The sequence below is a fragment of the Micropterus dolomieu genome, linkage group LG12 (assembly GCF_021292245.1).
Source record: "Micropterus dolomieu isolate WLL.071019.BEF.003 ecotype Adirondacks linkage group LG12, ASM2129224v1, whole genome shotgun sequence".
Classification (NCBI taxonomy): domain Eukaryota; kingdom Metazoa; phylum Chordata; class Actinopteri; order Centrarchiformes; family Centrarchidae; genus Micropterus; species Micropterus dolomieu.
Window position 1 is genome coordinate 21,997,354 of NC_060161.1, and position 16,033 is coordinate 22,013,386.

The window sequence follows — 16,033 nt, forward strand, 5'->3', positions numbered from 1 at the left end:
CCTTGAGGAACTCCATGAGTAACTTTGGCATGCATGGAGGACTCATCGTTAACATGTACAAACTGAAATCGATCTGATAAATAGGACTTAAACCAGCTTAGAGCGATTCCTTTAATGCCAATGAAATATTCCAGTCTCTGCAATAGATTCTGATGGTCAATGGTATCAAATGCAGCACTAAGATCTAATAAAACCAGTACAGAGACAAGTCCTTTGTCTGATGCAATAAGGAGGTCGTTAGTAATTTTCACCAGTGCTGTCTCTGTGCTATGATGAGCTCTAAATCCTGACTGAAAATCCTCAAATAAACTATTGCTCTGTAGAAAGTCACACAGCTGTTTAGCAACTGCTTTCTCCAGAACCTTAGAGAGAAATGGAAGTTTAGATATAGGTCTATAGTTGGCTAAAACATCCAGATCAAGTTTGGGCTTTTTCAGAAGAGGTTTAATTACAGCTACTTTAAAGTACTGTGGTACATAGACTGTTGATAAAGATAGATTGATCATATCTAGTATAGAGGTGCTGACTAAGGGTAAAACATCTTTAAGCAGCCTAGTCGGGATGGGGTCTAAGAGGCAGGTTGATGGTTTAGATGAAGAAATTATTGAAGTTAGTTGGTAAAGATTGAGGGAAGCAAAACAGTCTAAACATGTATCTGGTTCTACAGCTGTTTCTAAGGTGCCAGTTGAGGGCAGGTCTTGGTGAATTTTGTCTCTAATAGCTAGAATTTTATCATTAAAGAAGCTCATGAAATCGTAAAAATAACACCAGAGTCAGTTAGAGCTGTTTTACTGTAAAGACAAGCTGAAAATTAACTACTGTTCATATCATTAAAATCATCAGTAGGAAGCAGAGTGTAAAGCTTTGTGTCCATGGTGCAAAATGCTTTGAATGAATAAAAATAAACAAGGACATGGTTTGTCACGTGTTGTCTGTCTTACCCAGCGTCCTGGCGAGGCTCTGAAACAGCTCTGTGGGTATAAGAGGCTCAGGCAACTCTCTGAAGTACAGTTTGAGAACACCGGAGACGGCGTTTACTTCAGCACTCCTCAGCCTGGTCACTGCTTCACGCAGATCTGAGTGACGGGGACGACACACGATGGTTACGATCAGTATTACTGTAGCTTCTTTTGGCACACACACTTCCTTCCTTACAAGCACGAGAAAACATCTCGTCATAGTGTTGAGTGTGCAGCTGAAATTATGAGTCAGAGGGGTTTTTTTGTTTTTCTTTACAGCGACTATAAACAATCAAACAATCATCAAACATGAACGATCCAAAAAGCCAAAATAAAGTGATGTTTCATTCGGAAAAGTCAGCTTTTCATAAACCAACATGGCTCAGTTCAAACTCCTCATCTCTTCTCAGACATGATTTTGACATTGGACAATTTGCTAACAAACTTCAGAGTGATGTCTTTGTTCTAACAAAGATAAATATAATTGTAATTTGTGTTTAGTACTAATTAAATGTTAGCATGTTTACACACTAAACTCAGATGGTAAACATTATACATGCTTAATATCAATTATCATTATCATTGCGCGCATGTTGGCAGGCTGTTAGCATTTAGCTCAAAGCACTGCTGTGTGTGTGTGTGTCGCAGAACTGCTTGCATGGCTGTAGACTCTCAGTCTAGTTGGAATCAACAAGTGCTTTTTTGGATAACAAAATATATTATTATATAATAACGAAACTGGATAAAACTGCAGAAAACTGCAGACAACAAGTCCTAAAGAGAGAAAAGAGTTGTGTAATGTGTTTAACAGCAGTTTCAGTTTTCAAGTTGTGAAACTCCTGGCCTGTCTGAATCACACTCTCGCAACATAAAAGCACATGGCTACAGAAACGCTTCCTTACTGCTGTTGAATGCCGTCTTGAGCGTGTTGATGTCACTGGTGGTTCCTGAAATCCTGTAGATGCCCACTTCCTCCATGCCTCTCCTCTCCACCTCCTCCACGCAGCAGCGCACCACATGGGGGACAAGCACTCCCTCCTGTCTGACAGAGAATTGAAAGTAATACGAATAAAAATAAATAAATTAAAAAACCCCACCTCAGATATTTCACTTCATTTCAGATTCCACTCTTGCCACACTTCTGCTTCTCCTCAGCCAACTCTTCCCACAAAACAAACTAACATGAAACAAAAGAGCACAAGGGAAATAAAACCCTGGACTGAGCTGCAGCTTTCCGTTTCAGGCCTCTTAGACACCCCCGTGAGCTCATACGAAAAAACTTTCCAAAGACTGGCGGGGACTTACTGGGCCACAGTTTTGATGGGGACGCAGAAGACAGGCTGTTGTTGGACTACAGATCTCGGTGGTTCAAGCGGGTGCGGACAGTACTTCAGGGAGAGGGTCACCTCCACCTGGCCAAGATGTAAAGTCTGTCTCCTCCATCGCGTATTCAGGCTTTTAGATAGCAACTGATGGGCAAATACAAAACATTAGAAAACAGACAGATGTTCAGAAACTGTAACAAATTGTATTATGAATCTAAGAAATATAAAATGTTTTGTGCAGTGAATGGGCTTTTCTTTCACCACTGACCTCTAACTTTGTACAGGCAATACATATGAACAGCAGGCAGTATTGTATTTGTATTCTTTTATATATTTGTAATACTTGAAATACTACTTAAAGCAGCATTCACTAACAGACCACGCCAGTGTGAGGTATAAAAATGCAGTTTATTCAAATAACGAGGAGCACTTATGATGGAAGGATTGAGGGGGAGAGGGATAAAGGGGGTTGTTTAGTGTTTGGTGGCCGGAGTGGCTAGCACAATACAGTAAAACCTTAAATAGTTTACGATACATTTATATTTACAGTTGCCTACGCATGCATCCAGCAGATACGGAGCAGCATTTATTTGGAGCCGCGTTTCTGGCCACCTCACGAATGTTAGTCCAGTGTTCACTCTACTTTTTAGGTCCACCAACTCCTGATGGAAATATCTTTAGCTACTTAATTCTCAACCATGTTCACCAGCTAGTCACTTTATCTGTAGCATAGTCTGTTTAGCTGCCTGCTGCGGTTGAAAACAAAAGAGGGTGAGAGTGAGCCAAAACAGCTAAGTCATGGGCCATAAAACCAAAACAGTAAGCTATGGGACACTGAAAGTTTCAGTAGAGCTGAGGGGAACTGCACTCGGGTCACTATGTGTGATGCCTTTCACATCGCATTCAACCCATTTTTTATCTAAAAATATTGATTATTACAGCATTAATTTTGTAGATTTGTATGCTTTAATTCTTTATTTCTTTGTAGTTCATTGTCATTGTCACACTTCTGTGCTGTATGTAATGACAAGCTTAGTCCGTCTTCATACCTTTATAGAAGCTTTGCCCAGGACAGTATCACCCTGTCTATCAGACTGACTCACACAGAGCACCCTCAGGTCCTGAGCCCCATCCACCTGGAAAGACAGCTCCTGTTCGACAGAAAGAAGGTGGTGTTAACACTGACAGCGACAGCAGTGTCCTGACGCCACAATAGGAGCATTCATGTCTTATTTTAAGCCTTTTGATCCTGGCTACCAGTTGGATTTAGTGTAGATTTTACTGCCACTGATCATGTTTAAAGCGTTGCCTGATCTGGCCGCAGAGCTGACTTTTTAATCCTCTGCGAGTAGAACTGAAGCCTGACATCATGTCGGATGCTGTCTAGACATGAAGAAGTCATTCACCACCCCTGGACTGGCTGATAAATCACCTGCCTACATGACAATAAAAGGAGGCAGCGGCTTTCACTTAAAAAAAAAATAGGTTTGGTTTTCTACAGTTTTTAGTTTTAACTCCCCTTTATTCAAGTTTAAAGACCAATATGCATTCAATTATTTTGTGAGAAACAGCTTTACTCTAACCTGGTCCCAGTGTGGGTTGAAGCTGTGGACTGAAGAGTGCGTCTGGGCTTGTTTATCGTAAAACTCATAGCCATCCACTTCCACACACACATACACACCTTAAAAAGAAAGAGAGCCAACAGTTAAGTGAACTTAAGAGACCTGTAGTTCGTCATTTAGATAGACCTACCAAGGTCTATTAGGTCCTGACAACCTTTATTTTTTTCTTCAGTTGGAGGCAAATTTAGATTTCTATCATTTTTGGTTCATTGGTTATTTATTGTAATAAAAAAATGAACATGTAAACATACAGGCTGGTTGCTGCAGGCCGTAGGCAGAGTGGATCGCCACACTCAGAGTCCCACACAACGACTGCTCGTGCTCTACTGGTGAGAGACAGAGACAAAAATATCCTGTGATCACGGGATTTAAACGCCCTGAACAAAAGTGAAACTGAGCAAGATGAGAAAGACAAAATGAAAGTGCAGAAAAGGTTTGAGGTTTGTCTTGTGTTTCAGATGCAGGATGTGATGAGGTAAAGAGGGCAGAGGGAGACAGAGATGGCGATTGTACCAGCGTTTGTGCTGTGTAGTGGTGGCTGCTGGGTCATTCTCAGTTTCACACATGCGCTGGTGAGGGTGAGCAGGTCTGGGGGGACGGTTTCGATGTCTGAGAAACAACACAAAGCAAGTTATAGATGCCAGTCAGCTCGCAGAACCACAGTAATTCATTCAAAAAACAACGCATTAGACGTAAAACTGCAGAAAGTCCTTCTTTTACTCACAATTACTGAAACCGTCACTACATTCTGACAGTATTACATGAGACAGATAAGCTGTAAAAAGCAAAAGCAGGTTCCTCCGGCTCCTCATGCTCCTCCTAACGCCATTTGAAAGAATACACAGCTCCTGGGTATAAACAACCAATCAAAGCCAGTCTTTAACGCAGTGTCAATCACTGCACACCCTGCACAGCCCCCTTGACTTGTTTTCTGATTCGCCATCTAGTTAAAATCTGTGTTCACTGCAGGTCAGAACAACGAATGGATCACAAACAACTTGCTGCATTTATTGGAAAGATTTTTCTTTTCATGATCTGTTATTTCTCTCATTAACTTTTATCATGGAGACAATTAAAGTCAGAGAGAGTCAAGAGAGTCTGTCAGCAAGAAAACACTTTTCACATCATTTATCGTCATTTCCATTCAGTCACATGTGAAGCTGATCATTCCTGAGTGTTTATATCAAATGTACGCAAGTGAGTGACACGTGGATGCAACAAAGGGAATTGAGAAGCACCCATAATTGTCAGCGCGGGCTTCAGAAGTTTTGCAAACACAATGGCAGAGAAACAACCATCAGCAATTAAAAAACCACCCATCCCTCCTTTGCCAACAACAGCTCCACACGGAGCTTCTGATTTTGTTCAATGCCACATCACTTGTATGAACGAGTGGCAAAGAGGCATGATGAAAAACAGTGGAGAATAACTTTTGAGGGGGACAGTGGTGTACTAGCCTCTCATCCTGCTGTTGGACATTGTCGCAGCTGCCCCTAAAGCCAGTTGCGCTCTGCCCTAGGCCGCTAAGAGAATATGAGCCAGAAGCAATAGGGACCAGCGTCTTAGCAAGACTCTCGTCTTGGGATGAGGTTTTGCACGACAACCAGTTGCTTCTGCTGCCACACCTACTTGTTGGTTTGGTGGGAGAGGCTGATATGCGCCGGAAAGAAAGACAGGGATGATCAAATGTTCCAGAAAAGCTGCTCCTATATCTGCCTCTGAGCATACTTCTTTCTGAATCAATCGTTTCCTGTTAGTGTATGAAGTAAAGAACCATTCTGCACACTGAAATAACGCAGCACTACCCTACGTGACCTTAGAAGAAGGTTTTGTTGCAGCTGCTGTACATTGTCACACCATCTCCCCTCTTAATTATCATATCATCAGAAACCAGCATGGTGTTGAAGCCTTCGCACTGTTGCTCCCTTACAGACTGATCTTGAATTCACATTTCTGTTAATAAGTATTAGTGTCCTTTTACTCGAAATCTGAGAATAATCCCAGCATATTGTGCTTTAATAAATGTCCAGCTAAATTAAGTGTATTCTGCAGCATGACGCCATGACATTGGCCAAAAGCTGTGGACTTACTGTCTGTGGTGAGTTTGTGTATGGCTTCTCTCCATTCTTCAAGTTCATACAGGGAGGAGAGGAGGAGAGTGTGACTCTGCAAAGAGTCAAAGCACATTGCTTTTCCATTTTCATCAGCTATTATTCAAGACTGTAACTGTACTGACAGGATTAACTCAGTATTTGTTTGTGTGTGTGTGTGTGTGTGTGTGTGTGTGTGTGTGTGTGTGTGTGTGTGTGTGTGTGTGTGTGTGTGTGTGTGTGTGTGTACCTTGCCACTGGGGCTGTGCAGCTCCAGTCTGTAAACAGGGGAGTGTGTGAGCAGCATCAGCTCAAGTTGCTCCAGTTTCTTCCTGCTACGAGCTGACAAAGCCATGAGCCTGGACCCTGTCTTTACACAAACACATTGTATTTCACTCGTCTGTTGAAAAAACACTGGCCAGAACTCTTCTCTCTGTAATTGTGTCATTTTCGCACAAACATACTGCTTGTTGCCGTAGCTGTTGTCGGAGTAGGTACATCTTGGTTCTGATGGTGTGTATACGAAGGTGTGTAACTGGTGAACGTTCCTGCTCTGCAACCCAGCGAAGTTTGAGACCAGCAAGAGGCACATACCAGCAGAACCTATACTGGTCCTGCTTCCTGGAAGAAACAAGCAAATGCAGACAAAGACACAGTTTACTCAAAGGCAACGCTTAAACGTCATCATTCAGGACGTGAATATGACAAATACATGCTGTGTGGTCTCTCAAAATGTAGACCACATTTCCCATAAGCCCCGGGGGTTGTCTCGCTACACTCACCCTCTGCTTGCATGTTTGAATCTGGTGCACAGCAGGAGGTCGGTGTAAAGGAAGAGGTGACGCAGCCTGCGTTCCCCTTCACTCCCATCCACCACAAAGCCGTCACGCATCAGCTGACGTCTCTGAAGTAACACATAAACATACACATAGAAATACAATTATATACTCATATACAGACAGTATACATATATACACATATATCTTTGTATATATATATATACACACACACACACATACAGTATATACATAATATATACATGCATACATACAGGGGTGTCGTACATCTAGGCCCTGTACATAAGCATTCTCTATGGGCCCCTCCCAACATCCACAGCAATTCGTTCTAGTATCTTTGTGGGCCCTCCACACATGAGGGCATGGTATACTCAGTCCCCCCCACCAGTCCAACACCCCTGCATATATACATATGTGTATATGCACATGCAATTCAACACTTATCCATGTCTATCTTGGCCAGATTTTGTACAGCGTAAGCCTCACCATGCCGTGACTGAGCGTGACCTCCCGTTTGCACTGTGAACTCTCGTTGATACCAGACAGGAAGCTGCGAGACAATCTCAGAGCTTCTTGTAAGGCTGCGTAATCTCTGTGATCCTCTGGAGTCGTCTTCAAGAGGTCCTACAACACCACAGAGAGGTTGCTTAGTCAGAAAATAAGTCATCGCCATCTGTGCTCCAATTCCACCACATGAGAAATAATGTATTCATCATGCAAAAGAAAGATGAGTGCTATCAGAGGAAAACAGTGACTGCTAGAGAGGTGATGTTGGAGTTATTAGGATTTGATGAATTATCTCACAAGCAGCACTAGTGTGGTCTTGGTTACTCTGTCCAAAGGCTTGTATAGTAGAGCTGTAAAAACCAAAGACAGCAGTCAGACACAGTTAAAACTCAAAGTTATTACAAAAACAAATCCACTCACTTAGAGTATTGTACCTTCAAAGGTGTATTTGGTGCGTGTTTTGTCTGAGCCATTGTTAGACATCATGCTCTGGAAAAGCGAGAGATAAAGTGTGCCTGGTGAGAATAACATTGTACACAGCTAGTTACAGTACAGTGCGTGTTCCTGTGGTAGCGCAGAGTTTGTAGTACCTCGGCCAGGGTTCGGAAACGAGGGTCTGAGTGTGTGCACTTGCGAACAACATCAACAGCTTCCTCGTAGTTTGCAATGAAACCGCCATACAGGCCGATCTGGTTTACCTGCAAAGACAACATAACGGATAGATGGATGGAGGGGGGAGGGGGCACAATCACAAAATCACGCTCTGTCGGCTCTTGTGCTAAATAATACATGTGGTCCTCCATTTGTCCAAATTTCTCTTCTTTTCTTACTTCTAATAAACCAGTCAACAGCTACTATTACTAACATTAATTCTTCTTCTTCTTCGTACTTATTCAATGTAGTGATGAAACGCACTCTCTAGAGACTTTTGTCCTTTTGGGCTACTGTAGAAACATGGCGGAGTAACATGGTGACGTCCATGTAAGAGGACCCGCAGTGTATGTAGATATAAATGGCTCATTCTAAGGTAATAAAAACATAACAGTTCATTATGTAAGGTCTTTATACGCCACTTAAAAGATAGTTAGGGATATTTTATTGCATTTCTGTCAATAGATCCTCCTACATATTACATACTGGACCTTTAACCCCCTTTACATACATACACACACACACACACACACACACACACTAATCTAGAGACCAATCAAGAGTACTATCCTAGCACCGGTGTTTTATAAGCTGTCATCCAGTATGTTCACCAGCCAGTTGCCAACTTTGTCGGTCTTTTGTCTGGAGCTGGACAGACTGCCTGCTGCAGCTGAAAATGAGGTTGACGAGAACTTTGTGAGTGAACCAAAACAGTAAAATTGCAGGCTGTAAAACCAAAACAATGAGCTGAAAGACCCTGAAATGCTCCGTAGAGCATACATTGACTTTAAAAGGTTTAAAGGCACAAAGAGCAAAATGTGTTTCAAGCTTGGTGCACTTCCTCATCGGGAGGGTAATGGTGGCGTGCTTATAGATATTTTAAAAAGAGGAAGCAACCTCACAGTTACAACGTGGTCTAAAACCTTATGTCATGGCGTCTTGTCACTCATTGAACAGCTTCCCTCTGTTTCTCCTTTTGTCACTGACTCATGTGGGAATCCTTCTTTGCCACCGTTTATTAAAAGATTCTTAATTAAAGCCTGACGCAGGATGCAAGCACTAAAAGTTGGTCTTGACACATTAGAGAACCTACCATTTTCAGAAACAGGTCTCCCACCATGAGCTCAAAGCCTGTGAGGCTCATTTTTCTCTCCTCACCAGGGCTGGGCTCGGTCTGACAGTGAGCGCTCAGACGGGCCTTCAGGCCAGAGTGGAAAATTTGGTGCATGTCTCTGATCTCAGGCACCTGGTAGAAAACAGTCTGGACCTGCCGACTGGACAGAACTGGCTGGGAGGTCCCGGCTGAGGCCCACAGCGCCTTCATGGGCTAGACAAGAAAAGGTACACACACACACACACACACAAACACACAAATACTGAGTTAATCCTGTCAGTACAGTTACAGTCAAGTAATTGGGCTGTACAAGCAGAGAGGCTAAAGGCTAATCAGTATGGGTGAGAAGAACAAGCTGGTGTGTTAAAGATGTAGATAAAATAAAACAGGCGTCGTTGAGACGAGAAAAAGAAGAATGTGTGAACCGATGCACAGTTCACACTTCCTCTCCAGCCACTCAACTTTGACACATACGCCCAGACCACTGCTAAATAACAGAAAGTGTAAACAGCACGTCTGCACGAGGGGTAAATACACCCACACAGTGCTACATGCGTACTACTGAAGGGACAACAGCACAGACAAGACGCTGCGTTCCCAGACATCAACTTTCTGATTCATTTCTCACATCCATGTGTTTCCTTTTTTTTTTTTTGGTTCAATGAGTTGTAAGAATGAGGAAACATGGAGTTGCTGTGGCTGTGAATAGAAGAGAAAGAAGCAATTTACACTCTCAGCCCTAAATCTATTTCTACCCTTCAGAAGTAGGACTAGATTAAAGAAAGGATCTACTTTAATCTGATCAACCTGAGCATCTTCATGCTCTCACCGACTTTCGTTTTCTTGCCTGTAAGATTCAATAAGATTATTGATAGCGCTCTCAGCAGAGACCCCAGGAAGTTACAGTACTGGTTGCATAATTTTTTAGGATTCAAGTCAATTTCAAGTCAAGTCAATTTATTTATAAAGCACATTTAAAAACAACCACTGTTGAACAAAGTGCTGTAAAAAAGTTATACAATTAAAACAACAATAAGAAAATAAAAAAGGGATAAAAAGGGAGCATACAACGATAATAAATGATGCAACAGTTATGAAGCATGCAGCAATAACAAGAAAGATGAAGCAGCCAGGACAGTTAAGGATGAATGTCCCTAGACTGACTCGAAGGCCAAAGAATAAAAATGCGTTTTAAGACGAGACTTGAAGGTCTCAGTAGCTGGGGATGATCCAATGAAAATGTGAAGTTTATTCCACAGCCTTGGGGCCACTACCGAAAAGGCACAATCACCCTTTGTTAACAGGCGAGCCTGTGGAATAGCTAAAAGGAGCTGGTTTGACGATCTAAGGTGCCTGGACGAGCGATACAGCGTGAGGAGGTCTAAATTATATGGTGGAGTCAATCCATGCAAGGCCTTAAAAACAATTAAAAGAACCTTAAAATTCCAAATAGGATTACCTCCGTCTATTATTCTCATTAAGTTGGAGAAAGTTTTTGGCCATCTAGCACTTAATATCATTGAAACAGTCATAGATGGATTGCAAAGAATTAATGTCACTTGGTTTTAACGGGAGATACAGCTGCGTATCATCAGCATAACATTGGTAGGATTAGTTGTGTCTACAGAAAATGGAGCCCAAAGGGCGCATATACAAGGAGAATAGAATTGGTCCAACAATTTTGTGCACTATTGAAGTTGAACTCTCAGTAATATTTCGAGTTTTGCTTGTAGAATTAGTCCAACAATTTGTGCACTAGGGTTTAGGGTTAGGCAATCAAACAGAAGAGGGTGAGTAGGGGGCAGGACTTGACACAAAGCTGGTTACATTAAATTGTTGTTTTACACATTGGTGTTTGTACTTTTTAAACAAACACAAATGAGATATAAAATGTTAATTAGTGACATGGACTGTGCTTTGACTCAGCTTTGGACAGAGTCAAACTACCTGTTGTTTGTCTTTATGTTAAGCTAAGCTAACCTGCTGCTAACTGTAACATTAGGTAGGCTACATATTAAACTGTAGACACAAGAGTCGTTTCAATGTTTTGAGAAAAAACGGGGAACCTCATTTCAGGTGGAGGTTGGTTTAAGGAGGAAGCTGAACAACAAACATTGAATGTGATTTTTGACCCGACACTGATCACAGGCTGAAAAACATGCATGTGACTGCTGCTCATAGTCAGATACAGTAAACACACAAAACAAACCTAAGTTCAGGTAAAGTAAAAAAAAAAACCTCTTGCTGATTCCTTTAGCTTTCATGATAAAAAAAAAGCATGTCTAATATTTATGTGGTGACAACAGAACAGCTAAAGGGAAGTTTGACAGTGATAGTTTCCCATTTTGCAATATGTTTTTGCCTAGAGAATAACATGAGTTAGCACCTCAAGTTTTCATGTTATGTGTGTGTGTGTTACCATCAGCAGGGCCTCCAGCTCTCTGAGATAAACCTCCTCACTCTCCAGGATGCCTTTCAGGACCACGAGCCTCCTCTCCAACATGTCTTCAGGACTGCAGAATGTCTGATTCACAAACATTCAACAACATGTAGAAAATAAAGTAAAGTCATTCTCAAAATCTGTGTCATGACAATTCATTTAGCCAGTGCAAATCGTGCAATCTTGACTTTTGAAATGAAAGCTGACATTTCTTCTGTTCGGGATCTCATAGACCCACGCTGTAACACGTGGTTACATTCAATATTATTTTTCAAATCCCCAAAAAAGTCTATTTGATTTATGTTATTGGGGTTTAATAACAGTGTGTTCATAACTGGGGTATTTATTTGGAATATATATTTTCTCATGCATAAGCCATAAAACATATAAAACATTAAATATTTCCCTATTTGGTGTAATAAAACTGTTTGATGGTCACTTCTGTATTTTGCCACCTTCATCAAATGAGCACCATTTGTGGAAAACAGAAGTGTTACTTCTTCAATACTTTTCTATATTGGGTCAGAGGAAATGAAAAACAATATTCAAAGGCAATTATTGTTATTATTTCACTCTTAAGGTATAACCCGAGGAATTGCTAATAGCTACTGAAAATGTTTCATCTTTACTTAACCACCATTAAAACCTTGTGTATTCCGGTGTTTTCATTTATAAAACCTTTTTATATAAGTTACCAAGAGTTCACAAACAACTATGGCATAAGAACTGCTTAATGACACATGAAAAATACAACATTTTTCTTTTTGCATGTGTAACGTGAAGGACTGCCAGCTCACAGGGGTATCGGGGAAGTCCAAGCTCTCCGAGAGGAGAGGCGAGAGGTAACCGGACACTGCCTCCTCCTGGAACACATCCTCCTCCAGGACGTCTGTCTCTGCATCAGCTACAACTGACACAAACACACACAATACGGTAGCACGTGGGAGAAAGGTCTAAGCTTAGCTGCTCTTCAAAAATTAGCGCACTTTTAGAAGAGATTATGGCACGTTGTCAACAAAGAGAATAGACTGGATACTTTTTTTGATCATCTACTGCTGAATGCCCCAAAATTATTTATAATAAAGTAACCTTTTCTTCACATAACAAAACACAATGTCTCCATCCCTCACCTGGTACATGCTGTGACTGCAGATAATGCACAGCCTCCTGGTACAGGTCCATCGATGAGCACGGAAGTCTTCCCCTCACAGTGCAGGCTGAGCTCTGGAGAGGCAGCGAGCAAACGCACAGCAGAAAACTTCCTCTTTCTGTTAAAGATGCTCAGAAGGGGAAAATACAGCTTCCTGTCTGTGCGAAACCGAGTAAAAGCCAGTGAGAACTGGCACCTGACGTTTTATTCCCACATTGGTAGCCTACTTCACTTCCTCTAAATGTGGTTGCTACAGAAACCTCACCACAACAGTTCAGTTAGGTCAGTGAAATGATGGCTAACTGGTTGCTTCATACGCGACCATTTTAAAAAAAAATTGACTACATAATAACAATAAAAATATTGACATAATGATCAGGGCATAGATTTTTGTTTTAACCATAAAGCATGTCTAAATCAGTCAGAGTTTATTTGTAATAATCAGTCTCCATTAATAACATTTAGCTACCAGGAGAAAATAGCTGGTATAAATAGTAGGCTATATAGCATTGTATAGACAGTTTAACCTATGGAAATCAAACAATAGTAGGCTACTAGCTTAACCTTTAAGTGTAGTATTAACAAATAAAATTACATTGATGAAGTATGTAGCTGCCCTAGCGTACACACACACACACATATATTTTTATTGTTGTTATTTTTAATGCAGGCCTATGTATGTGTGTGTCCATTAAACTTTAATGATCGTCAACCAAGAGCCTCTTTTAATGGTCCAAGCTTCCCTCTACAGTGAAACAGATGTTAACACAGCTTCATTCTTCATTCTTTTGCCTAACTTGAGGTCATTGCTGCTGATACAGTTCACCATTACGCTTAGCACCATAGGCGCTGAGATATTTCCTGTAGGACCAGTGGTTGCATATGTAACTACTAAGTGACCGGTGAGTGTATATATGTCGTGTGTGTGTGTGTGTGTGTGTGTGTGTGTGTGTGTGTGTGTGTGTGTGTGTGTGTGTGTGTGTGTGTGTGTGTGTGTGTCCAATGTCACTGTTAAATGTTAACTTCTGTTTATGGTCCAACGCTGCCCTCTATAGTAAAACATATGTTAACACAGCTTTGTCTGAGCTCTTTCATTTCTTGTCAACCTGTGTTATTAGCAGGACTTCCTGCATTTTTATCTACTCGTCATATGTCATACTTTCTTCATAGACTTCTTCAGTGCGGAAGACTTCTTGGGAACGTGTCTCAAAGTCTGTGAGGGTGCAATGTCCACCCTCAAATGTCCACCCTCACAGACTTTCCGTGAGGGTTTAAGGCCCATTTATACTCCTGCGTAGGGTCTGTAGTCATACATTTATACTTGTGCGTAGGTGTGTCCGTCATTCTGAAATAACACAGGCTGTATCACTGTCAAATCGTCAGGTGCGTGAGGGCTCTCTCGTGGACATTTTGAGACCTTTTTAGACGCGTTTCATAAGTCCGCATTTCTGCAGACTGAGGGAATTGGCCACAGTTCATAGCGGTATGACGTGAAACACGGGGGTTACCAGGGGAAGCGAGAGAAAAATCACGGCAAATCCGCGTTGCAAGAGACTAAGAAGAATACGGTAAACAAACAAGCATCGACACCAACGCTGATGTTAACATTGTTAGAATTGATCTTGAACTCAGAGGAATGTTACGCACTTCGTTTATTCAACTATTTATTTTAGTTTTTGCTTAATGATGCGGTTTTGACCAACAATAGTGTATTGATTATTGACTAATATATTTACCTCTCCTCCACTCTGTAGGGCAAGAGCCTGCAGGACTTAAAAATAAGGCAAAAGCATAAAATAGGGTTGATCTCTTATCTGGAAAAAAACCTGCTCCACAGCAGGTTAACCGTTCAGCCTGAGTTACCATGGAGATCTACCCCGTTAAGAAGTGAACTGGTACTGAAAACGTTATCTGGAATCCTGCTTCGTTGTACAGGGTCCCCTACTGCAATGGGCACTTTTTCTGCTTTCCAAATGTTCAGTCATTAGTGACTGAGTTTATAATATATTCAATACAGCCATGTATCAGTTTTAAATGCCATCCACGTACACAGTCATTCACACACATATTTCACCTCACCCTGTCAAAAACACATTAAGTGAAATCACTAGGGACACAAACCAAGATACTGCAACTGAGGCAATGTGCCCACAATATGAAATAAAATAGAAACGTCTAGCAGTTTTTAACAATATCAATAAAAAACAGTGACAGAAAACACTCAAAAACACAAAAAAAAACTTTTATGTAAATAAATAATAAAGTAAACAAATAATTGATCATAATTACAATAATAATCATTTGTAGTAGTCTTCATGAAAGTAACAGATTTTTGCAGTTTTACATTTGACTGCCATCCAGTGTTCTCTTGCAGAAAGAGAGAAAATAAATAGAAGGAACAAGTAAGAGGGGCTTTGATTTTTCTTAACCATCGACAATATTCAGAAATAAACACGGATCTGGCATCAAGTTGCTGTAAGTGACACTAATGTGTTCAGTGCTGTAAGGAACCAAAACATTATCTGAAATGTAGGTAAGGCTTCATTTTATTGGTCTGGAAAGTTTTCTGAAAAGACGTTCATCATTTGGTACTAATTATAGTATGCTGGGGGGGGAAGGCTTTCCATTTAAACTTAATATTCATAAACAATGTGCTTGTTATTTGAGTCTTTATGCTGAATTGTATGCCTATAGAAAAATTCAACATTTGGCATCAGCAGACCTGCTGTGTACAGCAGACTCTGTGTGATACCCTGTGTCTCTTTCCAGGAAACGTCTCGGAAACTATTGTGAAATTACAGACGAGCAAAATTAAGCCTCACCTCAGAGTGTACTGGTGAGTAAATAATATTTGAACATGGAAATGTAACCTTAGAGGAAGTGCTTGCACTTCAAATGGCCCGACTGAACCAAAGTCTACATTCCTCATTTAAAGCCAATTTATTAAATTCAATTTATTTCAATTTTATTTATATAGCACCAAATCACAACAACAGTTATCTCACAGCGCTTTTCATAAAAGAGCAGGTCTAGACCGTACTCTGTGATGTTATTTACAGAAGCTCAACAATTCCCACCAAGAGCAAGCGCTAGGCGACAGAGGCAAGGAAAAACTTCCTTTTAAGAGGCAGAAACCTTGAGCAGAACCATGGCTCAGGGTGGGCGGCCATCTGCCTCGACCGGTTTTAATTTATGGAGAATACAATAAAAGCAAAACCTGCTGTGAGAAGTGCACAGCTTGTGTCACTGCATTGTGGCCCATGATGAGTTTAATCTCCAAAGTTTGCAATCACTAATAGTTCTTTCAGTTTAAAGATAAACATATAAGAGAAATGTCAGGATGCAGATTTAGACCTTTAGCACCAAGTTTTGTTTGTT

The 16,033-nt window shown here is 41.0% G+C and overlaps 1 protein-coding gene across 1 annotated transcript; it reads right to left on the minus strand.

Annotated features, from left to right (window-relative positions):
- Positions 1 to 941: 941 nt before the first annotated feature.
- On the minus strand, positions 942 to 14,469 carry si:dkey-33c9.6 (active breakpoint cluster region-related protein; the record flags this gene model as incomplete). Its single annotated transcript, XM_046064978.1, is given in 20 exon segments — positions 942 to 1,076; positions 1,862 to 2,001; positions 2,265 to 2,428; positions 3,334 to 3,435; positions 3,868 to 3,965; positions 4,158 to 4,232; positions 4,420 to 4,515; positions 5,997 to 6,072; positions 6,247 to 6,366; positions 6,461 to 6,617; positions 6,779 to 6,900; positions 7,280 to 7,417; positions 7,598 to 7,650; positions 7,735 to 7,789; positions 7,891 to 7,998; positions 9,045 to 9,278; positions 11,485 to 11,589; positions 12,303 to 12,415; positions 12,636 to 12,844; positions 14,392 to 14,469. Coding segments are annotated over 19 exon segments (2,143 nt in total), but the record flags the coding sequence as incomplete, so codon positions are not given.
- Positions 14,470 to 16,033: the final 1,564 nt, after the last annotated feature.